We start from the raw sequence: 27,306 nt of genomic DNA, 5'->3' as shown, positions 1-27,306 counted from the left end.
TCCCACCAGGAACAGTCCTGCCATCATCCTTTTAGTGTGCAGCACAGCCATTGAGGGACATTATGAGATGAGGTGGGATGCTGTGACAATGATGCCTTCTGCAGCCTTTATATGTCTCATATCCCACACTGGAGCCATTGCCTCCCAAGCACATCAAATACATAGAATCATAGAATAGTTAGGGTTGGAAGGGATCATGTAGTTCCAACCCTGACATGTTAGAAGTTGGACAACTGAATATATTTGCTTCAGCAGGCCCAAAGTCTATTAAATAAAAGAGTTTGGGAGGACTGCCTTTCTAAGTCTGTGATCTGATTAGAAAGCACTGCTCTTAGAACTTGCACAGAGAAAACCAAGAAGAGTTTTCCAGAGTCAAACCCAATGATTAAGTCAGGAAGAAAGGAGAATCACTTTCTGTTGAGAGCAAACCTGTATTTTTTCTACAGCTATACCCACTATGAAATGAATTAAGGGATCTATGGCTTTCTTTATTTTGTGCGAAGGTAAATGTAATAAAATGGGACTTGTTCAATAGGAAAGTTCACAACCCATCTAATTAGAAGGCAAACATTATTTCCCAAGCTTCCACGAGGAGAAATAATTTCCAAACACTCAGCAAGCCCTACTACAAATAGGAATTTTCTGTTGCTCCATCACTTGATCAGGCACAGCATGTTCTTCTCATCTCTCACTCTTTCCTCTCGGTCACCTCGTCTAGAGAAGCAGCTTTGACGGAGGGTTCTAGGGGGTGGAGAACCCCTACTGCTGGGGTGGGGGTTTCTCGTCGCGGCGGGGGCGGCAGCGCTGGTCGGGCAGCGGGAGCGACCCCGGGAGCGACAGTGGGAGCGGTGCTCGGGACCGCCCCGGCGCCCATTGGCTCGGCGGCTCCATATGGGGCTCGGCGGGGCGATAAAGGCGCCCGTCCGCTCGCCCATCCGCCACCCCATCCCCGGCCGGCCATGCCCTCGCCGCCGCCCGCCCTGCCCTGGCTGCTGGCCGCCTGCTGCCTCTGCGCCCTCCCGCGGGGCTCAGGTACGTCCCGGCACCGGGTGGCGGGGGGAACGGGAAAGGATCGGCTCCTCTAGAGGAGCCACGTCCTGGCTGGGCTCCGCGGCGACCCAACACACCCGTGTCCCGTCCCGCAGGCTTCCCGCATCCTTTCTCGCGCCACCGGGACGGTGCGGAGCTGCCCCCAAACCAGGTACGTCTGTCACTGTCCTTGTCTGGCAGCGATGCGAGGAGAGGTAGGGCAGAGACGGGGCAGGTGGGAAACGAGGCTCGGCTGTGGCAGGGAAATAAGGCAGCAAACCGGCTGGCAATACCTTATTCAATAGCCGGGGGGGTTGGTAAAGAGAGGAGGGAGGCTGGCGCCCTTTGCCGCCCGCAGCGGCAGGTGGAACAGGTACGGGCAGGGCTGCGGAGCGCAGCAGGGTGCAGAATAGGACACCCGGGTCAGCAAAAGACGGACAGGCTAGTAACAAGCCAGTCCCGACTTCCCAAGCAAAAACACAGGTACGCAGGCATGATAGACACACTGTTGATATCTATTCTTTACTTTTTGAAGCAACTGGCACTGTGTTTCAGTCAGTGGATGGAAATGTCGGATCAACCCCAGGTAACTTGACTCATATAATGTGTTTGATCTGCTGAGACTCTCTCTTCCAGACATACTATTTGTCCTGTATAACCTGGAGCATCGGTGTCTGCAGGTGGCAGAGCCTCTGCCAGAGAGCCAGCAGCTCTGGAGAGCAGAGCAAGTTTGTTAGTGTATGTGCTCTCCTCCTTGTGAAGCTAATGCAGACCTAAAGAAAAGCACTTTTTTTCCTTTCTTGCCATGGCAGGAGTAGCTAACACTGAAGCAAGAAGTGCTGGACAGTTCTGCAGGATTTAAAGATCCTGTTTGGTCCTGTTTCGGTGCTTGGTTTTTTCTGGGGTGCTCAGAGGAGAGTGGAGCAAGGGGAAGTTTTCACAGATCATTTCTGCTGGCCCAAGGCTTACAAACACTTTAAAAGAAAAAATCAGTATGTGAAAGATCAGCTGCACTGCATTTAATATCGAGCCCAAAGGTAATTTTCAAAGCAGTGAGAAAACATTTGCAGGATCAGGCAGTATTTAGAAATTTTGAACATTTTGTGCTGATTTTTTTCTTTCTGAAATGTTACAGTTTTGTGAACCAAACCTTACAGAAAACAGTTCCCGGAGCCTGTTTCTCAGGTGTCTTACCCCTCACTTCCTTTGAAGCTGTAGTTATCATCTAATGTGATTGCATGCATAAGCAAATCCTTGTACTGTGGCAATGAGCACGGGACAGTGTATTTCACTGTATGATAAAGATTATAGGATTGATTGACTGAAAGGCATGTAGGTGAAAATGAGCATAGATTAAACGTGCCTCAAAGCAAAGCTATCACTAGAACAATTAGCAGAAAAAAAATATTTTAAGTATAAGAGGTTGATTTCGATCTCTTTATAGCATCAGACTGTATTGACAACTGTTGTATTGTGTGTATTCTCTTCAAACAAGTAATTCTTCAGCTTGTAATAGCATCAGTAAGTTTTCCCCTGCTCTGAGTGTTTTTAGTGAATTGTGTTAAATCTTAATTGATCTGGGATCAGAATCAAGCCTGTTTTCTATCAAACCATGCACATCACGTTCCCCCAGTAAATTTAAGTATTGTTTGGCTGGGTTTTTTTTTTTTTCAGATCTCCAGCACTGTTTTGGATCTCTGTTATTCCATATTCAACAGCATGCATAAAAATGAGGTAAGGTGTAATTGATTGTTTCGTTTCAAAGCACCCCCTTCTTAAACTTAGAAAGCAACCACTCCATGACCAACTTCTTGATATTTCTCTCCAAACAATAATGTATAATCTAATACTGAAATGGTTTAAGAGATGTAGGAGGGTATATAAAAGATTTTCTTCTTGTTAGTAATTTGCACGTAATTCTTAGTTACTTTAAATTATTTATATGAAACTCCTGCTTTTCCCCAATTCAGAGCTCAAGAACCAAAACATTCACTTACAGTCAGTCAGTATTTTAACCTGACCCTCAGTTTTGAATAACACAGGGTTAAATACACTAAAAATATACATAACATTGGATCAATAGAATACTTTAGATTATGCTGAACACGGAGGTGTATGAGTTGCTTTACTGGTTTTAATACTCTATTTTCATTTGGTTTTTGGGTTTTTTTTGTGTTCCCGACTCAGAGTAAAGAGACTAAGTTGAGGAGTTATTGAGCTCTTCTTTGTTGGTGCAGTCATATAAGGACCCACCTCAATGTCAGTTTTGCTTTATATCACTTTTTCATTATCACCATTTCATTAAGAACCTTTTCCATAAAATTCACTCAGCCCCTGGGTATATGCTAAAAAGGTCAATTTATTTGTGGAGGCTGAGCCCTCTGTTTTTTCAAAACAGGAGTAGATCCTTCACGACAATAATAGAGAGTATTTTGAAATGCATTTCAATATCTCTTCCTGCCAGTGTCCTTAGCTTATTATAATTCCAACCATGCTTTCCCAAAGCAGCCACAAAACTCTACAATACTGAAGCTGATTGTATAAAAAATTCTAGCAGTTCAGTTGTAAATGTTTAATAAATGTTTTTGAGTTCACTATTGACTCTTATGCTTCCACAGCTTAGCCAATGAGGGAACATACAGAATCATCTGGCAACTTTGAACAGAGTCCTATTCCTGGTTACTGTTTCAGTTACTAACCTTGCAAAAAATTATGTGTCCTCAAGATTGGAAGCTGAATCTCATACAATATCCTTTCAAAAATACGAGCTTCACATCTGCAATATGATTTCTAGGTGTGGTCTGAGTAAAGAAGCAGATAAAACAAATATGTGAAATACGGAAAAGGAACGATGTGAAGTTTTATCCAGCTGATCAAATCTCATATTACATGAAGTCCTATTTTCTTAGCCCACAAGGAATCTTGAGAAGATACTATAAATATGAATCTGTATGTAGTGAACCAAATGATATGGCTAGGAAATTCTGCTGATGTTAGCTGAATTTAACTTTCTACATGATCCTATATTTCTGTGAATAAAAACACCCACATTGAGTCAGAGTTACAGATCCTACAGAGAAGGTAGATGGTGGTTTAAGAGAAGGAATGAGGCCTCACCACTGTGAAAGGCAAAGTCCATGGCAATTCCAGCTTGAATGGGGGACTTGACACCCACGTGGGGAATTTAAAATATTTTGTGAGAACTAAGAATATTTAACATCAATGTCCAATCACTTCACTGTGTGTTTGAAAATTCCACCCCAAAGATATTTAGAAGCTCAGTTTTTACCATATTTCCTCCACACAGTAATCTCTCACCTGTTAGAAATAATTAGGATAGTTAAAATTGCAGGCTGAGCCATGAGCCAATGTCTATCTATGCTTGGTGTGTAATAATCAGATAATAATGTCAGAACAAAGGAAGCATTCATATTGTCTCTCTGTAGTAGTGTCCTCCTTGCCTGAGCAAGCATTTTTGTCTTCCCTAGTATTTCATAGCCCTGAAAGGTGATGTCAGTTGCTCTATAAATTGTTGTCTTGCAGCTTGAACCACAGAAATCCTCTCCTCATACCCTGAGCCAGGATTGCCAATTTCTTGCTTGTGTATTTTGTCTTTTAAAATTCCTTCTCTCCAGTGTCCCATCCACATGCTTTCCTGCGTTCTCACCCCATCTTCACATTCTTTCCCATTACATGTGTTTGTTTTTCAAGCCCACTCCAGGTAACTAAACCCACTCGCTGTTACAGCTGTGGCACACAGCAATCCCATTCCTGGCTGCCTGGGAGCATAGAGCCTGGCAGTTGTGTCACGTGCAGGAGGGCTTCCAAACCAGGCTGCAGGGTCAGGGCTGCATCACATGTTAAACTTAGTCTGCTCACATAAAGTCATGGGGAAAACTTCTATTCCTTGAAGTAAGGCTGAGTAGAAAAACAAGCAATTTTCTGAAGAATAAAGAGTGCAGAGAAAGGCTTAAACCCAGCAATCTTTCCCAAGTTAGAACCAAGGGCAGTCTGAAAGGTGAAGAGCAGCCCGATTTTAACAAGGTAAAAGCTCTCAGTACAATTCAAGCCTGAGGAGTGGAGCTCCAGGCTGAGCTCTGCTTCACCCCCCAGAGCACGGCTGCACTTTGCTGTACAGCAGGGAAGCCTGTTGAATGATGGTAATGAACAGAGTAGCTTCCAGGCAAGGCTTCACATCAGTCTTTAAAAAGATCAGTTTGCTGCTGTTCTTACATCTGTCTGTGATAAGTGTAAGGTTTTCTCTCTTCTCACATGAACTGTACCAACCTCATCAGTAACAGAGGGTCACTGTAACAAACCAAAACATGCCGGCAACTTGATTAACTTACAGTGTCCACTTGCAGGAATCACAGACTGCTTCTGCAAAGTTTACAAAGAAGGTATGTAAATATGAAGACAAGCAGTGGCAGTAGCAGTGGATAGGGAAGTATGTCCCTTTCCTTGTTTCTTTTACAGTCAGCTTGGGTTTTTTCAGTGGTTGGGAATTGATCTGTGCTGATCCTGCTTAGATCCTACATGTAAAGCTTTCTTTTATATCTCTTCTAAACCCTGTGAATCTTTAATTATGGTAATTCATTTATTTACACTAGACACAATGTCCTTCGGGCATTAATTAATGATTAAAAAATCAGCATTCCAGATGAATGGGCATTGGGGACTATCAACATCTTGTTTGCGTGCTGCTGAAAAAGGCCCCAAATTTCCGATAACCTGATAGAATGGTAAAATTTGGCAACTGATCTATGGAACTGAGTTTAAAGTCTTTTTTACTGTTTGTGTTTGATTTTATAGGACAGTCATGGAACTCTGGGGCGGCCTTTCTTCCTTTTCAGGGTATCTGAATCTCTTCATTTTAAAGATTCTGAATCTCAGACATTGTTATATGTTCACAGATGAGCAGCTGTTTCACAAATTCTTGCTGCAGTTGTTTTGAATAGAGGCCAAATATCCCTTACTTGAAAGCTTAGGGAGCCATTTGCTCAAAAAGCTCTGGTTTGACTAAAAGATGACAAGATAATGAGATTTGGAGTACTGGTGGATTAAACACTTCTTTTTGTTTGAAGATATGCCTCTGCAAATGTTTTATCTTGAGCCAAATCATCCATGTGGCTTGTATCTCTGAGACTGTCAAGGTGCAGTGATGCCAAATAAATTAGATCAAACATGTGCCTGAGCTGAGTGTCCACCTGGTCTGAGAGGTCTGCCAAGGAAGCCAAGTCACATGGTATAACAGTGAAAAGCCTAAGCAAAATTGTCATAATTTCTCTCACATTTTTCACCCACTGGCTTGCTGAGCTATGACATGGTCTAATGCCCAGTGTGCTCGTTTGGACACACTCTGATTAACACCAAACTAATTTTTAGGAATATCTTTAACATGTTTAAAAAAAAAGAATTAAAAATACTGTAAAGTAGGTTACGTCAGGTAACCAAAGCACCAATTCAGCTGTCATTTATGCTTAATTTCAAGTTGTTATTTCAAGTGTGTCCATCTAGGTTGTTTCAGTGATGGTATTTACATTTTCTTTCTTAGACATGTGCCTATACTACCCCTATTAATTTAGACCTGAATCCTGAATGAGAATAATTAAAGCCAGAACGTTCAGCTTTTTGGGCAGAGGCTGAATGAAATTTTTCATATTCAAAGGCATAACCCATCCTGCATTGATACCCTGCTGGTATTTACATTTTAAAGAAAATCTCACTGCAGTTTTATACAGTACCCTGTCTGCATGATGGGGATGTATTTTGGTGTGCTTATAAGTCTGTAATCCATTGCTTCTTTACAATCATCTAATTATGTTTTTCAGCCTCGAAATGGAAGAACTATTGAAGGCAGTGGTAAGTAGGCAACCAAAAGTGTCAAGAATTTCTTCTGCCTTTTCACTAACGATGAGCCTCATGACAAAAAAAAGTACTGAGAAGCATTACAAACCTAGATACACACATTTTGTATGGCCACTAAGAGTTGTTTTGACAGAAATGTAGAGTTTATTCATGCTCAGAGACTTAGAGTGCACACCCTTGACAGAGGGTGGTTTTCCTTGTCATGCTTCCATACTCTAAAATAAGGTCAGCAGGTTTACAACATGGTAGAAGGAGAACTGTGTGAGAAGAAAGAATTCATGTTTGAGTACAAATAACAGATTTGTGTGCTTTTCTAAACTTTCAAATATCTAAATCTCCTGATTTTAGAATCTGAAGCTATTTAATTTCTAACTTTGAAAATAATTAGATGCACAGAACTAAGTCATATTTAGATCAGCATCTCAACATAAAATATGATACTGTGTCAATTTGTTTCAGAATACCGTGGAATGTGAAGTTCATGGATTCATTTACCAGCTCGATGACTTGGTTTACATAAAGGAAAGAGACTTCCCATTGCACTGGTTGTCTATTATGTGACTCAGTTGTCTAGAATTTGCTGTTCCATGTAATAAATTTGCAATCAATAATGCTTACAGTCGTCCTTTTTTTAATTAAGCCCATACTAAGCTTCCTTGGGCTATAGTGTAACATTGCCTGGTGCCAGCTGTAATCAAAGTAAGTTAATCTTCTCAATATCGACAATTTTCAAATGCAACAGTGAATTTTATAACATCTTCTCTAATAGGGTCATAAATGATAAGCTTGTCATTTTGACTAGATAATATATTTCCCATTTTTTCAGAATAGGCATCCTGAACAACTCTATACTGAAATCATCACAGACATTTCAATGATTTATTTTGAGTAACTAAGTGTCTGAGTGTGATAATTGATGAATCCGAAGCACTTTGATAGAAGAGAAACAAGTACTGCTGCTACCTACAGATGTTATTTGATCAGATGATGTTTTTTTTTTTTTTCAGCCTTGCCTTACTGGCTATCATAAAGCACAAATGAGGCACTTTTGAGAAATATTCTGAATATCAGCCCTTTTTTTCTGAAATCATGCATTTGAAAATGTATGCAGCTGACCATGCTTGCACTGTATGGAGTGTTTTGGTATGTGGAAACATTTACAGGCACAAAACTTTAAGTACTAAGCAGTTACTTCCTTAGGAAGAAAGGAGCATAGTAAAATTGAGGGTCTGGGGATACAAATGAGGCTGCAATTCCTGACCACAGCATTGCTTTCCTCAAGGCCTTTGTAATCCTCCTTCTCTTTGGCTTCTATGGCACAGAACTGTCTCTGTTATGCTGGCACAGCTGCATGCAAACCAGATTTGGAGACACCTTTGTCTCTAAAAACAAACCCCAAGATATCTGTGTTTTGCTGTTTTGTGGGATTTTTTATGGGGTTTTATCTGGATAAGTTCCGAGTTTGGGCTGTGTTAACAGAAGTTTGGCTGGCAGTCAGAGGGAAGGGATGAGTTGTTTGGCAATTGTTGACTGCCCCTAAGGCAGAGTATTCAGTTTGGAGCCTCAGAATACAGGAAGGCCATGGAAAAAGTGGAGAGAGGGCCTCCAAAGTGTCGAGAACTCTATTAGCACTTGCCTCTGATGAGATGCAAGGGCAGCTGGGCTGGTTCAGCCTGGAGGAGGGATGTCTGCAGGGGAATCCAATAGCCCCTCCAGTGCATATGAGGGTCATCAAGGAGACAGCTGTTGTTCAGTGTGTTGTTAAATCCCACAGACAATTATTAGCCCTTGGAAAGAGTACCAAAGGGATTCTGGCTCCTCTGGCTTCTCAGTTTTCTGGAACCAGTTAGGATGTCCCTCTGGAAGGAACAACTAAGCCAAATACAAGTGGTGGGGATGCACTCTGGCAATGCAAATAAAAGATAATGATTACAAAAGCATTGTGATGACACTTCCAGCTTGTTTCATCTCAGAGTAAAGCTGCAAAGTATCAAATTTTGCTTAGATCTGCATCAATATTTGGACTGGTAGTGGCTGGGATAGAGTTAATAGTCTTCATAGCAGCCTTTTTATGGTGCTGTGTTTTCGATCTGTGACCAAAACAGTGTTGATAACACGGATATTTTAGCTATTGCTGAGCTGGGCTTGCACAATCTCAAGACCTGTTTCCCACCCCACCAGTGAGGGAGCTGGGGGTACACAAGAAGTTGGGAGGTGACACAGCTGGGATAGCTGATGTGTCTGTGGAAATGTGCCCAAGGGATATCCCACACTATATGCTGTCATGCTCTGCAGTAAAAGCTGGGGAGGAGAAAGGGACACACACCTCTTCAGAGCGATGGTGTCTTCCCAAGTCACAATTAGGTGTGACAGAGCCTGGCTTTCCTGGATATGGCTGAACACCTGCCTGCTGCTGTAAAGCAGTGAATGAATTCCTTGTTCTGCTTTGCTTTACTTATTAAACTGTCTTTATCTCAGCCCAAGGGTTTGCTCACTTTCACCCTTTCAGTTCTCTCCCCATTCTGCTGGGGAAAGTAAACAAGATGGCTGAGGTTAAACTGAAGCAGTACTGTACCATAGACAACTCATGCTGTGCTCTCACAGTCAGCAAAGGCTTCCTTCTCCCACAGGTTTCAAGAATAACATCCATTTGGGCCTTGAAACTTAAATAAGGTTGATAAATAAGGGGTAATTTGCAGGTGAGAACCTATCTTAGGTTCCTCAGTCATATCTGTAAGAATCAGAGAGGAGCTCTTGTTCATTTCAAAGTAGAAATTTTTACTCCCTGAAGCAATTCAAATGTCACCTGTGAAACAGGACAAATTAATAATATGGAAATCAAAGGTCATCTCTGGCCTGAAACTGTTTCTGAATATCCCACTGTAAAACTCACAGCAGAAATTCAGGAGTGCAGACACAGGTGGTAACAACAATTAGAAGAACAGAAATATTTTTGCAAGAAAAAGAGGTGAAAGTTCATTTCTCACTGTCAGGCAGAGACAAATCAAGAGTTTCATGACAAAATATACAAAGTACTGAGTGTGTTTAGAAAAGTAAATTGGATACTTACCCATCCTCTTGTCATAAAAAGCAACAAGGAGGGACACTCAAACTGAGAAGCAACATGTTTCAGCTGCAGAGGAGAAATTTTTTTGTAGCACTTCAGTAACTCCTGAAACCAATTGCCACAACTTAGAGCATGTGGCTAAGGACGGCTCAGTGGACTTTGGAAAGGCAGGAATGTTCAGGAGTGCACACCTTTGTGCTGCCTAACTTGACTCAAAAATTACTTCAGGCTGGCCTAGGACCTTAAAAGCCTGGCCTGCTGGAGCTGGGCTCAGCAAGGCACTGCTCAGCAGAGTGCACAGTGAGGGACCTGGAAATGCACTCATCTGCAGGGGAGCAAGTACTGCCCAGCCTCACGACAAGCTGCTCACCAAGGAGACAGAGCACGAAGCACAAGAGGAAAACCTTCTTGGTGTTCCGCTTCCCTCTCTCTGGTCTCTTCGTGATCTTGTGCCTTGGACAGCCTCACTCCCTCCTAAGCTCCCACAGGGAAAAGCTCATTTACTAAATCTTCAGGTGACAGCGAGCTGGGAGGGATGGCAACACTGCAGGACAGAGTCAGCATTCAGAATGACCTCGCCGAAGATACATACAGAAAAAAATATGCACAGCTCACTGAAGATGAAAGGAATTTATTGCACATAGTTAAGAGTAATCAATAGCAGCTTTGCAGCAAAGGGGATGGGTAACTGTAGACAGTCAAATATAGTGTTGAGGAGAACACAAAAATACAACGTGGAATGAAGAAGAAACCGTAGAGACCGTTACGTGGGAGGTGTTGCACTGGTGAATATACGTAAGGCTTCATGTACAGAGCAATACAGGAAAAGAAAGAGGGGAACAACCAGCAAAGAGGAAAGGCAGAGGTCAAGGGAAGTTGGAACTCTAAATGAAGTGGGATTGATTTGAAAGAACGGAAGTGTGAGGAATGACAAAATGCTTCATTTTAAACTCCCCACTGCTGTCAGCATTCATCAGTGTGCATGTTTACTTATTTACTGGGATTTTAGAGTCGAGCAGTGATCCCAGGTATCTACTGATTGCTTATGTGGAGATCACTCTTAAGATTTACTTACCTGTTCCAGACAACTCCCACATTGCAATGGCCATCCCTCTACCTTACTAAACAGGGTAGAAACATATCTTTGACTGGGCTGGACTGCATAAGCTGTCTTTATCACTCTGATAGATTTCTGAACTGAACAACTAGAAGGAGCTGCTAAGTCTTCAGTCATTTCTGGATCAACTTTTTTCGAACAAAATCAAAAATGTGACTGATCTTATAGCAGGTTATAATTCACCACCTAAAATTTTGACATTTCTCTGTACACCAAACACCATCTCCCTACTAGCCTTCAACCTGCTGAAAGATCAGTAGAGGAAGTCTGAATGACAACATAAGGCAAACTTGAAAGAAAAGTATTCTGGATATATTTACTACAAAGCTTCTGCATCCAGGGATTACTACACAGTCATTCAGATAGTACCTGCTGGATTACAGCAGTGAAAGATGCATACACATAAACACAGGCTTCTGGAGTACAGCTGTCTAAATATCAACCAGAAAAATACCTAAACATGGACTAGAACTTCCAGCAGAAAATGCAAAAATGTAAAACATGAACATGTGTGAATTGACCTCAGAGTACCCAGAGGCAATCACCTGTGATCATCAGAAAAGAAGAAAAATTTAGGAACCTCATTCAGCATAGCACCAAGGCCATATTTCCTCTCATGACCCTGGTGTGAACTGATGTGCCAGAGCCACCTCCCCTACTGGGCAGCACGACCTCTCCAGGAATTACACCAGAGACTCTGCTACATGAAAAACCACCAAAAATAGTCTTTGATTATCAGTAGTCTTATGTTTTACATCTTTTCCTTCATTTTCACAGCTCTGTATAGTTCCACAGATTACGTATAATCTCAGATTATAACCCAAATCCACTACTCTGTGACTTTCAAAAGAGTGGCACTTGACTTCCAAGAGGACAACGGTGTTTAGGAATTGCATTATTGGGACCCGTCAGCAGAGGGCAAAACCAGCATCAAATTTGGGATGTTCAAAGCAAAGGCACTCTGTGCCCTACCCCTCTCCACCATGTGCTGGGCTTGACCAGCTCAGGTAGTGAATGAGTTCAGACCTTGTGCATCCCTTGTGCTCACCAAGACAAGACTCTCTGAGGCTGTAACTTGGGATGTTTCCTCTCCTTATAGAGAAAGTGAAGGTGACAGAACATATCAAGGTTATAAACACATAAATCTCAGTGCAGAGTTAACTACGAGCACTCTGCGCAACCGAGACATCCATCAGCAGCATGCAGTCCTCTAGACAGGTAAAAAGAGTTTTTCCAGGCATCATTTCACCCCCATGCTGCCATCTGTCCACCACTTCATTGAATTGTGGAGTACCATGTACACACATTCCCTAATGGGTGTTATTGAAGACATCTATTTTCCTTGAGACCCTGGCACCATGGCATAACTGAGTTAGGAAAGTAACACCACATCAAGATAAATGTGTTTTGCAGCACCAGTGACAAGAGAGATGCCAGAGGAGCTATGTTTTGAGTGGGTTTTTTTGCTTTGATTTGTAACTAAGTCACATACCAGCCCAGCTACAAGTGACTGAGCTAAACTGAAACCTATAGCATGAGACATGAGAACTAGTCATGTGCAAAAGTACCATGCAATTAATGCCTTGTTTCATCAAAGTAAATGAGCACTTTTCTGATCAAGAGGACAAGCAAAACTATTTCTATTCTATTTGTAGTTTGAAGAGGCTCTTCTATACCATATTACATGAAAGATTTTATCACATTTTTATCAGAATAACCTAGGGGTATGATTTCCATACTTACCAAGCACTTTATTGAACTGGGGCTTACCTGTGTACATGAAGCTAAGTATCTTCAATACTAAGATGGCATCTTCCTATTTTCCCCCTTTGTGAAAAAAGGGCATGGTTACTTAGCCTCAACATTTTCCTATGATACCCTGTACCTTTCTGTTCAAAATCATCCAGAGCACCTATTAATCAACATGGATACAACCCCAACTATCCAAGGAAACCACATGGTCATTATCTGGATATTTGTCTCAACTTGTTCTGAATGCTTATGTTTAGAAAAATAATGATGTGAATGATCATAATAGACCAGTAATATTTGTTGAGAGTTTGCCTTATAATCAAATAAGACTTCGTCCTTGAAAAAAATTTGTTTTCTGATTATGTGAATGCATCGTTATTTATCAGCATAGTTAGTGCTACTCCAGTAAATGTTTAAGTTCTCCTCAGCATGTTTTGCAAAACTGGGTGCCAAAATTGAGTTCTGCATTTTTCCCCTCAGAGTGGCAACACCTGTAAGAAAAAAAAAAAAAACAACCCTGCAACAAAACAACTTTTCTCATTGTTCTACCCCCGGGTTTCTGAGGAGCTGTAACTTCACTGCTGATGTGTTGTAAGGCAGCAGTGAAGTACTATAACTGTGTTTATTTCCTCTTCAGGGGCAGAACATTTGATCTGTTGGTGGCCCCTGCCAGGGCTGGTTCAAAGCTTAATGAGCTGCATTAACTTTTAACAAGTGTTACGGATGAAAGAATATGTCTAGAAAATATCAGTAGTGCTGTTGGGTAAGTAAGAGGACAGCAGGTATAAATGCAGAGCCAGAACATCCAGAAAGTACCCTGACAAGCTTTATAGTGTAAACAAAAGAGTATCACCCAGTTCTTCCTGCCACAAAGGGAATTATTCTTTGCTTTATTCTATTGTGAAATGCTACCTCACACAAATTTTACATTTGCTTCCTGAAGACATTTATGCTGCTTTTTCCTTCATGGGCTGTATCTATCTCTCGTTCTATTTTTACAGCATTTTCATCTCCATTCTCACATTTCAGTTCCTCACCACTTCAGAACTATTTCTTTCAACAACATCTTATGCTTGACCCTTCTTCCTCCTGTTGCCCCAGTACAGAGTGTCCTAATACAGAAGAAAAAGGCAGTGAATATGCTCTGAGGAAGAACATACTATAAAGCAGACACCAGAGCAAGTTTCCTTTGAGAGGAAACCTGTTACTTGTTAATCATGGTCAAAGTAAGTTAAATGCCCCCGACTATGGAAGGGTCATTTTATTTATTTTTTTTCTTAAAAGATGCAAAAATGACTACTTAAAAAAATTCATGGAGCCACAGAGGAAGACCCATGGACTTTTTAAGGAAAAAGGAGGGTAGACCCCTTCTCAAGTTCTTGATAACCTTGCACAATGGAAAAACATTGAATTTGTTATCTGTGTTAAGATATTAAACCAGAAGAAGAAATGGCTCCACCAGTTTCTGCATGCTTTGCCCTGACAGAGACTTGGTGTAATGATGGAGCAGTCTAAAGAGAAGCAGATACTCGCTACAGTTTTATGAGCAATAAGGCTTTAAAAGACACAGGGTTACTAACCTCTAAAGCAAAGCTAAACAACCTCGGAGGCACTGAACTAATTGCACCACAAATCTGTGCTAGATGGAAGAAAAGTTCACAGGAATAGCAGTGTGTGTCTTGACTCCTCTCCCTGCTTCACAACATTTACCTGCAAGATGTTTTCAGAAGTAAGCATGTAGAGACTTTTAAAAAAGTTATTCATGTGCTAGACTATTTTTAAAAATTTTCTCTGTTCTTCAGTCCATGAGAAAAGGAGACCAGTGTTGCATTCTAGAAACTTTATTACATGAAATGCCTTAAAATTAGCAAGCAAAATACTTGACAAAGAAGTAAACACATACATATTAGCGGTGCCGAGTCCTATCATCCATAAGTGCACAGAGCAGACCAGGAAAAGCAAGTTTCACTGGCTACCACCACCATATTCTTGAGAAGAAGAAACATTTCTACTGGTTTTCTTCGGAAGGAGCTGAGAAAGGATATTTGGCATAACCCCGCCTTGAGGAATGGTCACACAGGCAAAGAACTTGTTCAGCTCATCATCATTTCTCACAGCCAGCTGAATGTGCCTGGGCAGGATCCTCGTCTTCTTGTTTTCACGTGCAGCATTCCCTGCCAGCTCCAGGACCTCTGCTGCCATGTACTCCATCACTGCAGCCAGGTAGATGGCAGCACCAGAACCAATCCTATGAGCATACTTCCCTCTTCGGAGCAGTCTGTAGACACGGCCCACGGGGAACTGCAGACCTGCCTTGGCTGATTTGCTTTTCTTTGATGCACTTCTAGGGTTGCCAGCCACTACTTTTTTCTTTCCACGTCCAGACATTCTGACAGGTGAGGAGACAGAGGACTGGAGGTCTTCAAAGTATTTGGGTGCTTGGGCTGCAGCTAATGAATAGCAAGAGGAGGTAACAGCAAGGTCAGTTCTGCTGCTCCACATCAAGGAGAAAGCTCATTCTTTTCTTGAGAAAAGAACTTACCACACACCACAGTTCATCAAGAGAAGAGCTAAAATTTTAACTATTATTGCCCTTTTACAGACTTCCTTTCAGAAGAAAGAGCTCATTGCAAAACCTGTCAAGAGTTACTGAAGTTACATACAAAGGGCTAAAAAGAAGAGAGGCTTTCCCCTGCTACTTGGAATGTATTTGCAACTAAGGTACAGTGGGTCTTCTTCAGCCAGATTTTTCTTAAACACCACAACTGTTACCTCAAAGCTAACTTGAGGCCTGTCTCTTCTTTGAAGAAGAATCTGCATTACAACTTCTTCTACTATCAAGTTACAATTTTCATCCATTTTAAGTCTAAAACTGGAAAAATTCTTGCAGCCCACAGCTTGTTATACCCAAAATACTCCAGGACATTCTCATACAGAGCATAAATTAATTCCCCAAGTGGTATTCTCTGGCTTCTATGAGAATACTATTGGAGGTCTTGTGCACTAGGAAAGGGATTAATTGATCTGGACAGCACAATGCAGACTGAAGAATACAAATTACCATCTACTTCCTCATGATGAAGGAAATTCAGCCCAGCTAGAATACTCTTACAATTGGAGGAGCAAAACTATTAATTTAAGTAATGTTTCTAGTCTATAAATAAATAGGACAGTTAACTTCCAGCACAGCTATTTTCAACATACAAGAACACCCATCATTACATTAACATGTAGGGTTTTTACAGAGGTTTAACTATTCAAGAAAAATTAGAATAAGCTTTGAGAAGAAGGTGAAAAAAACTAAGAACTTAAAAACCCCCGTCTCTAATAAAATCCAAACAAACCAAGCCCTCATACTTATTTATCCCTATTACCAAACAATACTTTTTCTAAATTACTCACAGTACAGTCATACTGTGCAATAGATGCACAGTAACTTAATAACTTAAAAAACAACATGAAGCCCACAACCCCAAATCTTCCACAATATGTTATAAATTAAAAATACATCACATTACCTCCAAACAAATTCTTATTTTGTCCTAGTCTACACCTTACTGCAACCTGCTCTCAACCACAGGAAAACCATGTGACTTCACAATCTCTACCCCAGGCCCAGAGCCTTTTTATTAGCAACTTTTTCTCCTCATCAGTGGATCACCTGGATAATTAATGAGTAATTTACACACACAGTTCACCCTCACCTAATCCCTGATTTGGGGCAAAATGAGGAAATACATTACAGCTGCTCAGAAGCAAATTTGCTGGGGTGTGGGGGAAGAAGGCAGGCTGTCTCCAAGGGCTGAGCTCATAGTGAGACACTTCAGTCTCATTATGACACTGCCAGTTCTCACCCACTCTGGCTGGAGTATTTCTGTCTGTACACTATGTGTAAAAACAGTTCTCTCCTTTCTGCTGAAGCTTGATTAAAAAAAGGTACATAGGGAAAATGGGCTTTGTAAATGTATATTTAGTTGGGTGGGAGAGGGAAACTGTGTTTTGCTTTAGATGTGTCCTGGGCAGAGAGTAATGCTTGGTTCACATTGTGTCTGAGCCCCACCAAGTGATGTGATGAGGCTGCTCCTAAGATTTAGGCTTCTGCCCCCTCTTCTGATAACTAACTGTCCTAGATGGTGCTCAGGGTTTACTGTGGTTCTGATGCTGAGGGTGCTTGGCTAGTTACTCTTAGTTCACTTGGGCAAAAATCTCACCTCAGGCAAAGGAATATTTTTGAGCACTTTTTAAAGAAATGAGTGCTCCTACTCATGCCCTTTCTGTGTTTGTTTTCTGGCATTCAAAGTAGTTTCCAACCAGCAACATACAAGATCCATGGGTGTGCACAATATTTCAGCCACAGAAGCTGACTATTTAAACCAGAGGGTACTCCTGGAATGCCAAGCTCTGGCAAAATACTCAGACAACAAAACTGTCATGGACAGTTCAGCCTTTGGTTCTGCCTGCCAGACATCAGCTGTGGGTCAGAGCCTCACAGCGCCTGTATTTGTGGCACTCACACACTTTTCCTACAAGGATGAGCATTTAGTCTGAGTGAGGCTGAGCTTCCTGCCACCTCAGGGCACTGAACAACCAGTATGGGGTACCCTCTGCACGTCCAAATGCCCACCATAAGGACTGATGTCCTCTCAAAGCACAGCTGTCCATTTCTTCTAATTCAGCGGCAGAAAAGTGGCAGTGCCTTCCCTTCAGTAACCCCGACTTAGCACAGGGAAAGTGGCCAACCCACTTCAGAATAACTGGCTGTTAATGGGTGTAATAAATGGAATTGATGCGTGCTAACTAAATTGTAACTATTTGGAAAGTTATTATTAGAAGCAATCAAAAGAATCAGCGTTACAAAGCAGATGTACCCCTCTGCAGACGTTACATGTTAAAATTAAGGTACAGGATGTAGTTTGGAAGATAAGTGATGTCCCAAGATGAAAAACATCTCATCCTTGAGATGGACAAAATTAGAATGACTTTAGGCATAGGGCCTAAAATTCACTAAATGTAAGACTAATTAGTAGACTTACATAACACAATGCTTAGTATGCACGTGCAAACCTGTGAGGCCATCCAGAGGACAGCGAGGATGAGTGTAAGCCTTCGTCCAAAGACCATCAAAAGAAGACATCAGACCTCCTAACAAGTGAGTCATGCGCCATGAAGAGTAGTGACATAAAGTCAAAAAAAATCAGAAAGAGGAGGAAACTTATGGGAAACATTAATGAGTATGTATAACATATAGTATATAAGCTTAGCTTGAAGTGCTTTGTTTTGTACGTGAGGCAGTGGGGAACCCCCTCCGTACCCCAGTTGGATTTGTACATGAGGTAGGGTAACAAGCCCTCCCCATACCCCGGTCGGTTTTACTTACGCTTTAATCATCATTAATTACTAGCAAATTATATCTATAAATTGGTGGGGTTTTTTACTAAATTGTATTATTTTATTAAATTGTATTCTTTTGTATGAAATTACTACTCAATTCACTAAATTGTATTAATTTTTAATTAAACTGTTATTGACTCAAAGGACCTAGTTGTCAAAAATCTAATTTCATTTATAACATGGGCTACCCATGATCTTATAACATATGGAAGTGGGGCTTCTAAATTTTCATTTTAGGCCCTTTTCAGAGCTGAGTCCTTCCTCCACATGCCCAAACACACTCTTAAGGCATGCTGGCAGGTTCTTTAGGGCTCTTTTATGGAGACTGAGATCTGGGGGAGCATGCTGTCCATTGGGCTAGAGTATGAAAGGAGGTGAAGGGAGGCAGGAACAGGTCTCTCCCCTGTGCTATGTGTCTTTGAGAAGCAAGCTGAAAAGATCTGCCCATTCTTTGGAAGGGCAGGCCTAGGTGCCTGTTTGTACAGAATGGGATGTGATCCCAAACAGATTTGGGTCACTGCATTCAACACACTTCTCAGTGTTTTCTGAGCGATACTTTAACACAGACTCAAAACTGAAATAAAAGTGACTATCAAGAGACAAATTTCTGGCAATATCAGTTGGCTGTGATCCAATCATAACAATACTACAAGTACAGCTTATTATGCCTAATAAGAATAGATAATACGGGCTTGATTATTTTATTTTATTTTATTTTATTTTATTTTATTTTATTTTATTTTATTTTATTTTATTTTATTTTAATCAGATCAGGGAAAGAAAATAAAGATAAACGAGTGGGGAAATAAAGCAGGGTATGAAATGCTAAGAGATAAAAAAGGCTCAGTGAAGTGGATAGAAAAGTTACAGGGAATCACAGAAAAAGACTGGAAGAGATCACAGCGAGTGACCTGTCGAAACTCCCTGCTCAAGCATGGTTATTCTGTGTCAGGTTGGATGGGGTTTGGAGCAACCTGCTTTGCTGGAAGGTGTCCCCGCCCACGGCAGGGAGATTTACGATCTTTAGGGTGCCTTTCAGCCCAAACCGTGCCGCGATCCCTTCCCCCCGCCCGTGCCGGGCCCATCCTTATTAGGCGGTGAGGGCAGCGCTGGTGGCGCTGCGCCCGCCCCGCCGGGAGCGCCGCCTCCTCCGGCCGCGCCGCGCACGCCGGGACCGGCCCTGCCCGGCCTTGCCCAGCGCTGCTGCCCGGGCTCGGCCCCGGCCCCGCCGGCACGATGCAGGTGAGCAGCCACGGTGCCTCCGTGTCCCCGCAGCCGGCCGTGTGCGGGCGGTGCTGCGGGGCCAGCCCGGCCGGGCTGAGGGCTGAGGCCGCGCCCCGGGCTGAGGCCGCGCCGACAGGCACGGGCCGCCCTCCCCGGGCCCGGGTTCGTGCCGCTCCCGCGGGACGGAGGTGTTGTTCGGCAGCTCCGTGGCTGGGTTCGTGGTAGTTTGATGCTTTTTTTTGCAACTACGGTACATGTTTTCACTACTGTAGTGGACGGGTGGGCGTTTCAGGAAGTGCATCGGTGTGTTAGTAAATGATAGTAAATGCGGGGTCGGGGGAAAGGTGACCACGGTCAGAGACGGGGAAAAAAATAAATCTGGTGTTGTGTTTGCTGAGCTACATAGTTATTTTTCTTTATTTTCTTCTTTTTATTCTCCCCTTCTGTCCCCTACCCCTCCCTACCCTACTGTCCCCGATAGTCCAAAAGTACTGGGGTTTAGTCTGAGAAGAGATACGGTTCGTGGCTGTGAACAGACCTAGTGTGAGGTGTACCCATACCAGCTATTGCAAAGTAGTAGGTCTGTTCAGTTTCCAAAGTGCACCTAGGCCAAGATAGCAAGGAAGCACAGCTAGCCTGTGGGTGCTTATCACCGAGATTTCATGTATTTTAAAGCATAAAATTGCCCGCTAAATAGGAAAATCTTATACTGAGTTTTTCAACAGTACACAGGGGTGTATTTGCCTTGTTTTGCAGGATTATTGCAATTATTTTACAGTAAAATCTCAGGACTAGTCTAGCTATAGATATAGATCTGAATCCTTAGCAATGGGCTTGGCTGATAGAGATGGCTTGCTTTTCTCTAAGCACGTACATAGTCACTCTGACTTGAATCTAACAAGGAGACTTCCCATGTACTAAGAGCTAGGTCTGTGAGGTTTGTGCCTATGCATGTCTTGTCACTAGTGCTTCCTGATGCAGTGATCATTGATTTGGTGGCCTGTCCTGCTGAGGGTCTATAAGGAAGCCCTCTGGTTAGCATGCTTCCATACCCAGCTAATACCCTCTGCTTTTGTTGCACTTTGTGAGAGATGCAGCAGTGGTTACAATGCTTTGAACTTTGGTACCCAGCAAAGACCTCTTGTATGTGCTGTGAGTGGGATGGAATAAAACAAAGTCAGTCTTAAGGGTACTGCAGGTCTGGGGCTGGAAAGAAGCCTCGGCATCAAGAGGATTTGCACTGTGACTTTCTGGCACCATCCATCCAGTTACAGTTTAGGAGCTGTGTTAAGTTCTGGAAGTGTTAAAGTTCACCTTGAAGAAATATCATCCATTTGTTGTTCTGTTCTAGGATCCAAATAAAGACACGGAGTGGAATGACATTCTGCGCAAGAAAGGTATCCTTCCTCCAAAGGAAAATCTGGAGGAGCAGGAACGGGCAAAGGAAGAGGAACAGTTTGCCATCCTTCAGAAATCTCTGGGTGAGTGACCAGCCAACTCAGGCAGCAGCAGAACAAGCTTTGGAATGGCTCCTGGGGGAAGCTTTCTCAAAGAAATGGCCAGCAGCAATGTTTATTATTATTATGCCTGTAAAGCAACGTGTCATTTTCCAGGTCTGTAGGGATACCAAAGCTTCATCTGTGCAGGGTGATCAGCTGTTAATGGTATCAAACAAATACATTCCTGAACACATTCCAGCACAGGAAAGCTTTGTTCTTTTTGTTAAATCTGTATTTTTATGGAAGTAAATGTTTGAAAACTGAAACAAGAACAGTGCAAAGGGAGTCTGCCAGGTGAATGTGCATGTCTGTGCTGCAGCTGCTAAACTTGAAAGCTTGTGCAGGTAGTTGGGTGCTAGTCTAGACAGCCTTCAGCTCAGAGGCCTTTTCCATCATATTCTTTCCATCTGTACATCTAAAGCACATAGCACTTAATAAAAATCCAGTAGGAATAATAATGACAGGTTGGGAAAGCTGGGGCTGCTCAGCCTGGAGAAGAGAAGGCTTGGGGGAAGAACTTTGTAGCACTTTGGACAAAAGAGCTGGGGAGGGTTTTTTTAGAATCAGAATAAAACCATAGAATATCCTGAGTTGGGAGGGATCCACGAGGATCAGTGAAGTCCCAACTCCTAAGGGCAATTCCAACTTTACAAGACCATGTAGTGATAGGGGAATGGTGTTAAGGTGAGGGAAAATAGGCTTAGATTAGATATTAAGAGGAAGTTCTTTGCTGTGAGGGTTGTAAAGCACTGAAAGAGGTTTCCCAGAAAAGTAGTGGATGTTCCATTGCTGGAAGTTTTCAAGGCCAGGTTTCATGAGCCTTTGAGCAACCTGATCTAGTGGAAGGTGTCCCTGTCCTTGGCAGAAAGGATTGGAACTGGATGATCTTCAAAGTCCCTTTCAACCCAAGCCGTTCTATTATTCTAAGACAATATTTAGAAAAATCCACCCCATACTTCCTATTAATCTGTCTTTAGAGTAAATAAATTCTGTTGGACTGATAAAAGTTGAGTTTTAATCCTGAGGTTTTTGCTGATTTAATGTTTCTTCCACTCTAGTGAAAACTTATGAGGACATGACTCTGGAAGAGCTCGAAGAGAATGAAGATGAATTTAATGAGGAGGATGAGAGAGCTATTGAAATGTACAGGTCAGAGCAGCTTGCAGAATTTGGCTTTAATGATAATTGGAGGGTTTTTCTTTTATATGCTTTTAGATATTGTTGAAGAGAAAGGATGTTTTTAGGATGATCGAAAAAGTGGGTTGTGTTTCTAGTCTCTTGTGGAGCTTCTAAGTGTCTTTAGAAGGATAACAGTGTTTGAATTCAGTATGCTTTATCTACAACCTAGCTTTGCAGAGATAATGTGTACCTGCTGTGTGTATGGCTGGAGATCCTGAGAGCTTTGAAAATCACCTCCAGTATTTCCTAGTTTCTGTGTGAATGAGATTAAGGTGCTGTAGATTTGCATAATTAGTGTTGGTTTCCCTCTATCTCGTAACTTCTCTCATGGCTTTTGCCATTTAGTTTGGTAGTGTATTATCTGCAGAAGAAATGTTCAATGAGGTCAGAAATGAGGAAAAAAATAATTTCCTGAAACATAGGTATATTTTTTGCATGTTGATGGTTTTAGCCTATGATGCAAATACAAGTGCATCTACTGTGTCATTTTGCTTTTATTGCTCTGGGGTTATAAGAAGTTTGTAATTTGGCTCTGAAGTCTAGGTTTCAACCAGCTCCTTCAAGTGATGTTCTGTCAAAAAAATGCATCTATTCACAAGATATCTTTTTCATTCCTGGCTATCCAGGCAGCAAAGGTTAGCAGAAATGAAGGCAGCTCAAATGAAGAACAAATTCGGAGAAGTTTTGGAGATTTCGGGAAAAGACTATGTTCAAGAGGTTACAAAAGCTGGAAAAGGTATATGGGTAATCTTACACCTCTACAAACAAGGGTAAGAATTTATTTTTAACCATCAAATTTTGCACTGTCAGTAGCTGAAAATGCTCCAAAGTAAATGTGTAGTTGTTGTGGAACTAAGGACTGATTCTTGAGTTCCAAGAAATAAAAATAACGTAGTAATTTCAATACTGTTGAGTCAAGACAGCTGAACTTCATTCTGGAATGATGTTACCATGAAGTGGCTTTTTCATAGATGTATATAACACAGCAAGATGTGTACCACACAGCTTCCATAGAGGTAGCTGCTACCACTGAAATATCCAAACTTTGGAGATTATTCTGGACTAAATGCAAGGAGCTGTGAATAGGAAGGATCAGTGTGTATTTATCTTGGTTTCTAGTGGCATACAAACGGAGTGAGCAAGGTTTCCAGTCCTGTCACCATTATAGAAAAACTTTCAAAAAGGTCTGTTACGTTGCTGGAATTTTTTTGGAAGGGTTACAAATACTTGCTGTTGTTATGTCTCTAATTGCCTGACAGGTGTTCATCATTATTTGCATACCTTCTTCCAGGAGCAGCTTTGTTTTTTATTTTGCTCTTGCAATTTCTAAATATCTTAAATTCATAAACCAGAGGGTAGAGGGGAAGGTTGCCTTACTAGTATATTAAGACAAAAAACCCACCACACACCAAAATCTCCATTGGTGCTCATCTCCTTTGAATGCTGGAATACTGGACAACAAAAGTATTCAGAAATTGCTTTTGGTACTTTTGTCTTTCCAGGAAGTCATCAAGCTGATATTTCTGACCTTTCTTCTGGAGCTGTTTACTTTTTGGATGGTCTTTTGTTTTCTCCTTATGTGTGTCTGTTGCTATTCTTCTTTATTGCAGAATTCCTCTCTGTGCCTTAATAAATCAACATCTGAGTGGGCTTGCAAAGAAGTTCAGAGATGTGAAATTCATCAAAGCAATCTCTACCACCTGCATTCCCAATTACCCTGATAAGAACCTGCCCACAATATTTGTGTACCTGGAGGGAGACATCAAAGCTCAGTTTATTGGGCCTTTGGTGTTTGGTGGCATGAACCTGACAAGGGATGGTGAGCATCTGCACCTCTGCTCTTCCAAAGGAAAAGCAGAACTGTTCTTCTGGGAATAAGAGAAATGAGGCTTAGGAAGAGAAGGGAGGTACTCAAAATTATACTAGATTTTTTTTTTTTCACCCCTATGGCTCAACCACATAGCTGTCTTGTTAAAGCAGTGGTGGGCCAACATACAAGTATTTGTCTTGTGTGTTGCAAGTATTTATGCCCTGTGTTGGGTGAAACAAATTTTGCTGGATATGTTAAAGGGTAGACTGTACCCATCCATGTTCTTAGGGTATCTTGGACATGAATGACTGCCCTTGCCTGCAGTGACGTGATAATCTCTGCACTTGCTTACTGGATTGTAGGGCTCCTTGTTTCATTGTTAAGATGATGGCATATGTTTATCTGCTGTCCCTGAATGAGTCAGCTTAATTCAGTCATCACAGAAAGCTGTGTACTGAAATTTCTGCACTTCTATTTTATGTCTTCCTTCCTTCTCCTCTAAGCTCAGGTGCCTTCCACTGGAGATTAAAGAGAGTGTGAGGTTGTGTTCATTATTCTGTAACATCTGAAAGAAATTAGATTTGATGATAGGATTGTCAGCAGGAATAGGAGGAAGTAGTTTCAACTGAATGTGTTTTATTGTCTTTCTACCACTTCTGGGAAGCAATCCAGTCCAATTTGGGCCTACTGTTAGTGGTGGAGTCTCTCTTTACTGTCTTAAGGAACTAGTATTTAGCGTGTGATTTAGAGGCAAAGGGGTGAATTCTGTTTACAAGGTACATCCCTAGAAAACACCTGTAATTCAGATGTGTAAATTAAATTTCCACAATTTTTCTCCCTTTATTAAATTTATTCCCTGCCTCTTCTGATTGTGATGAACTCAGTATATGATGGGAACAGCTGTAATGTATGAGCAGTATTCCTTCACTGGCAATAGATGTGCAGACATCTCTTGTGCCCTTATGTGGTTAGAAGGAGGTAGAATTCACTCTGACTGGGAGAGTTGCCTCTAAAGCTGCTGCTCTGTATCCATCACCTCTTTTGCACTCTTGGTTGCAAGGTGAGCAGGGTGGCACTGGGGATGCCACTGGTGGGTGCAGAGCAGTACCCTGACCTTTGTGCTCTGGGCTGAGACCTGTGCCAGCACTAGGGACTGTGAAAGGAGGGCTTGGCTGGAGCTGGTGTGGTAAACGGGGCAGCAGCTTGGAATATGGAAGAAGAAGGGGAGGAGGGCCCTGGTGTGGTGATAGCATGATGAGGGAAGTCACTTGGGGGAGCCAAGGGTGGGCTTTCTCCAGTTTGCTCCCCTACATTCATGACTCTTGTTTTGCTCTTCACAGAATTGGAGTGGAAGATTTCTGAGTCGGGTGCCATCAAGACAGATCTCGAAGAGAACCCCAGGAAGCAGATCCAGGACCAGCTCATGTCCTCAATCAGATCGTGTGTCCCAGCCAGAGGGGAGAGTGACTCAGAGGATGACTAATTCCTGCGACTGCCTCTGCATTGATGCAGTGCACTTGCATCCAGTGTTCCCACCTCAAGCACTGGAGACGCTCCTCAAGGCCTTGCTGAGCCCCAGAAGGGTAGCCTTTCAAGACATTCATTCTAGAAACCTCTAGAAACTAAAAACATTTCTGTTTTTTAAAAAGTGCAGCTTCACTTAAGATGCTGAAAGACATTTTGTATAGTGAAGCCTGAGTAAATCTTACTCAAAAGTTTTAAAATATAGACATGAGTAGAAACAGGTCTCTTGTTATTATTTTCATAGTAAATTGCTACTTTTTTCAAAAAATTGAAATATGAAGTGGTCTTAAGTGCACTATTATTAACAAAATTAAATTGTACAAATCGGATCTAAATGGCTGTTCTTAAACAATTACTTATGGCACTTAAATCTCTCAGCCCCCTGTGCTCAGTCCTCTGACAGCCTGGACTTCCCAGAGAGCTGGAGGAGGTTACCCACCATGTGGGTGCTTCTGAAGGTGGTATGTGGTCCTCTGCAGAGATGTGCTGGCACCAGAGGGACAACATGAGGCTATAAGCTGGGATTCCAGGCATCTTGAGAGAGGCCTGGAGGATGGCCAGCCTCTCCTGGGACCTTGCTGAGTCCAGAATTCCACTTTTGAGTTAGCAGCACTATTTTGCCTTTCACAAGAGCTGAGCTTCCTGCACCATCTTGCCTGCTAATTGCAGAATAAAATTCAAGATGGTGGTTCTTAGGTGTGAAACTGCTGATTTCTTCACACAGAAGTCAGGTGTTCCTACAGTAGTGCCATTGCCAAATGGACGGGAGGATGATATTTGAGGATCTGACATCTTGCTATATTAAAGACTTTCATTTTCCAGCTACAGTAATAATAACTGAAGCCATTGAAGAGCATAAACTTAAATACCACCTTGATTATAGATCAGCTGACACTTGAAGCTGCTTGATTATTTTGGGTTGGATTTAATGTCTGCCTACACTTTGAGTTGGTCTACACTCAGGCTAATAATCTCCAAGAGCTTTTGCTAATGAGGCTGTCCCAATGACATTTTGTTATATTGCTGATGGATTCTGTGGGTGGATGGTACAGAATGCAATACCCAATAAGCACTAATATTTTCAAAATTTTTTTTTATCAGTTTGTAGTCACTTTGAAACAGGATTCCTGCACTCTGAGACAAATCAGTGTGTAGTTCAAACAACTAACTGTTCCTTCAGGTGAGGTTGTAAGATCCTGATGGAGATCTTCCTCTTTGAGATGTGAATGATGATTTGAGTCTCACTTGTCTCCTTTCTTTTCTCCTATGTGTTTTTGGCAGAATAGCTAAAATACTAATCTTGTGCAAGTGAGTCAAATGCAGCACAATAGAAACTGATAAATCCTGATTATTATTACATAGCAGCACTCTTCTCATGACATGGGACTATCCCAAATGCTATCAGATATGATGCTTCACTGTGTTCACCTACAACTTCATACAGTCTAGGAAAAAGACTTCCTCCCCATAGAAGCCTACACTGCATATTTTGCTTCTTTTGCTTGTTCACATTGAATTGTGCTTTTGAGTGACCTCTGATCACATGGACTGCATTCCTTTTGGAGGAAACTAGAGAAGCTAGGGGTGAATAAAAAGGAGAGGTGGGACTTCAGACTGTTTCCTTTGCAGTCTTCTTCCAGCAGGTTTTTAAAACCATACCTGCCTTCCCCTTTTGTGTGTGGTCTAATGGGGTTTGTGAGCTCTTGGACCACTGAGAGGACTGAGGTTCTGAAGAGGACCAAGGCTGCGTGTAGGTTGTCCCAGGCTGCTTAGCTGTGGGGAGCCAGATATCCTGTGCCTGGGAATGATAACTGCCAGCCCAGGTAGTAGTTTTGTCTTTCCTGGA

The 27,306-nt window shown here is 42.1% G+C and overlaps 3 protein-coding genes across 4 annotated transcripts; 2 read left to right on the top strand and 1 right to left on the bottom strand.

Annotated features, from left to right (window-relative positions):
* The first annotated feature begins 912 nt into the window (after window positions 1-912).
* On the top strand, window positions 913-7,494 carry NMS (neuromedin S). 2 transcript variants are annotated; one of them, XM_058855963.1, is made up of 8 exons: window positions 913-1,032; window positions 1,146-1,201; window positions 1,565-1,615; window positions 2,704-2,763; window positions 5,394-5,429; window positions 5,842-5,883; window positions 6,861-6,891; window positions 7,357-7,494. In XM_058855963.1, exons 1-8 carry the CDS (start codon window positions 960-962, stop codon window positions 7,371-7,373), a joined length of 366 nt encoding a protein of 121 aa, XP_058711946.1. In that variant the 5' UTR covers window positions 913-959; the 3' UTR covers window positions 7,374-7,494. The 2 variants fall into 2 exon arrangements, with proteins under 2 accessions (XP_058711946.1, XP_058711954.1); XM_058855971.1 differs by lacking the exon at window positions 5,394-5,429.
* A 7,304-nt stretch (window positions 7,495-14,798) lies between these two features.
* LOC131575893 (histone H2A, sperm-like) lies at window positions 14,799-17,980 on the bottom strand. Its single transcript, XM_058831989.1, has 2 exons — window positions 17,867-17,980; window positions 14,799-15,283 (listed from the first exon to the last, which is right to left on the bottom strand). Exons 1-2 carry the CDS (start codon window positions 17,952-17,954, stop codon window positions 14,799-14,801), a joined length of 573 nt encoding a protein of 190 aa, XP_058687972.1. The 5' UTR covers window positions 17,955-17,980.
* A 1,355-nt stretch (window positions 17,981-19,335) lies between these two features.
* On the top strand, window positions 19,336-27,072 carry PDCL3 (phosducin like 3). The gene is made up of 6 exons (XM_058828000.1): window positions 19,336-19,466; window positions 20,800-20,929; window positions 22,006-22,096; window positions 22,753-22,896; window positions 23,737-23,945; window positions 25,277-27,072. The coding sequence occupies exons 1-6, from the start codon at window positions 19,461-19,463 to the stop codon at window positions 25,417-25,419; spliced, it is 723 nt and encodes a 240-aa protein (XP_058683983.1). The 5' UTR covers window positions 19,336-19,460; the 3' UTR covers window positions 25,420-27,072.
* Window positions 27,073-27,306: the final 234 nt, after the last annotated feature.

Source organism: Poecile atricapillus, chromosome 1 (genome assembly GCF_030490865.1).
Source record: "Poecile atricapillus isolate bPoeAtr1 chromosome 1, bPoeAtr1.hap1, whole genome shotgun sequence".
Taxonomy (NCBI): Eukaryota; Metazoa; Chordata; class Aves; order Passeriformes; family Paridae; genus Poecile; species Poecile atricapillus.
The sequence above is the reverse complement of the archived record's forward strand: the minus strand, read 5'-3'. Positions and strand labels throughout refer to the sequence as shown.

Bases quoted from the DNA above. Each gene is read 5' to 3' on its own strand.
- PDCL3 (XM_058828000.1), top strand. The intron at 20,930-22,005 runs GTGAGTGACCAG...CTTCCACTCTAG, and splicing joins CATCCTTCAGAAATCTCTGG to TGAAAACTTATGAGGACATG. The intron at 22,897-23,736 runs GTAAGAATTTAT...TCTTTATTGCAG, and splicing joins TTACACCTCTACAAACAAGG to AATTCCTCTCTGTGCCTTAA.
- LOC131575893 (XM_058831989.1), bottom strand. From the start codon at position 17,954: ATGGTCTTTGGACGAAGGCTTACACTCATCCTCGCTGTCCTCTGGATG. The intron at 15,284-17,866 runs GTAAGTCTACTA...GCTATTCATTAG, and splicing joins CATACTAAGCATTGTGTTAT to CTGCAGCCCAAGCACCCAAA.
- NMS (XM_058855963.1), top strand. From the start codon at position 960: ATGCCCTCGCCGCCGCCCGCCCTGCCCTGGCTGCTGGCCGCCTGCTGC. The intron at 1,033-1,145 runs GTACGTCCCGGC...CCCGTCCCGCAG, and splicing joins CGCCCTCCCGCGGGGCTCAG to GCTTCCCGCATCCTTTCTCG. The intron at 5,430-5,841 runs GTATGTAAATAT...TTGATTTTATAG, and splicing joins CTGCAAAGTTTACAAAGAAG to GACAGTCATGGAACTCTGGG.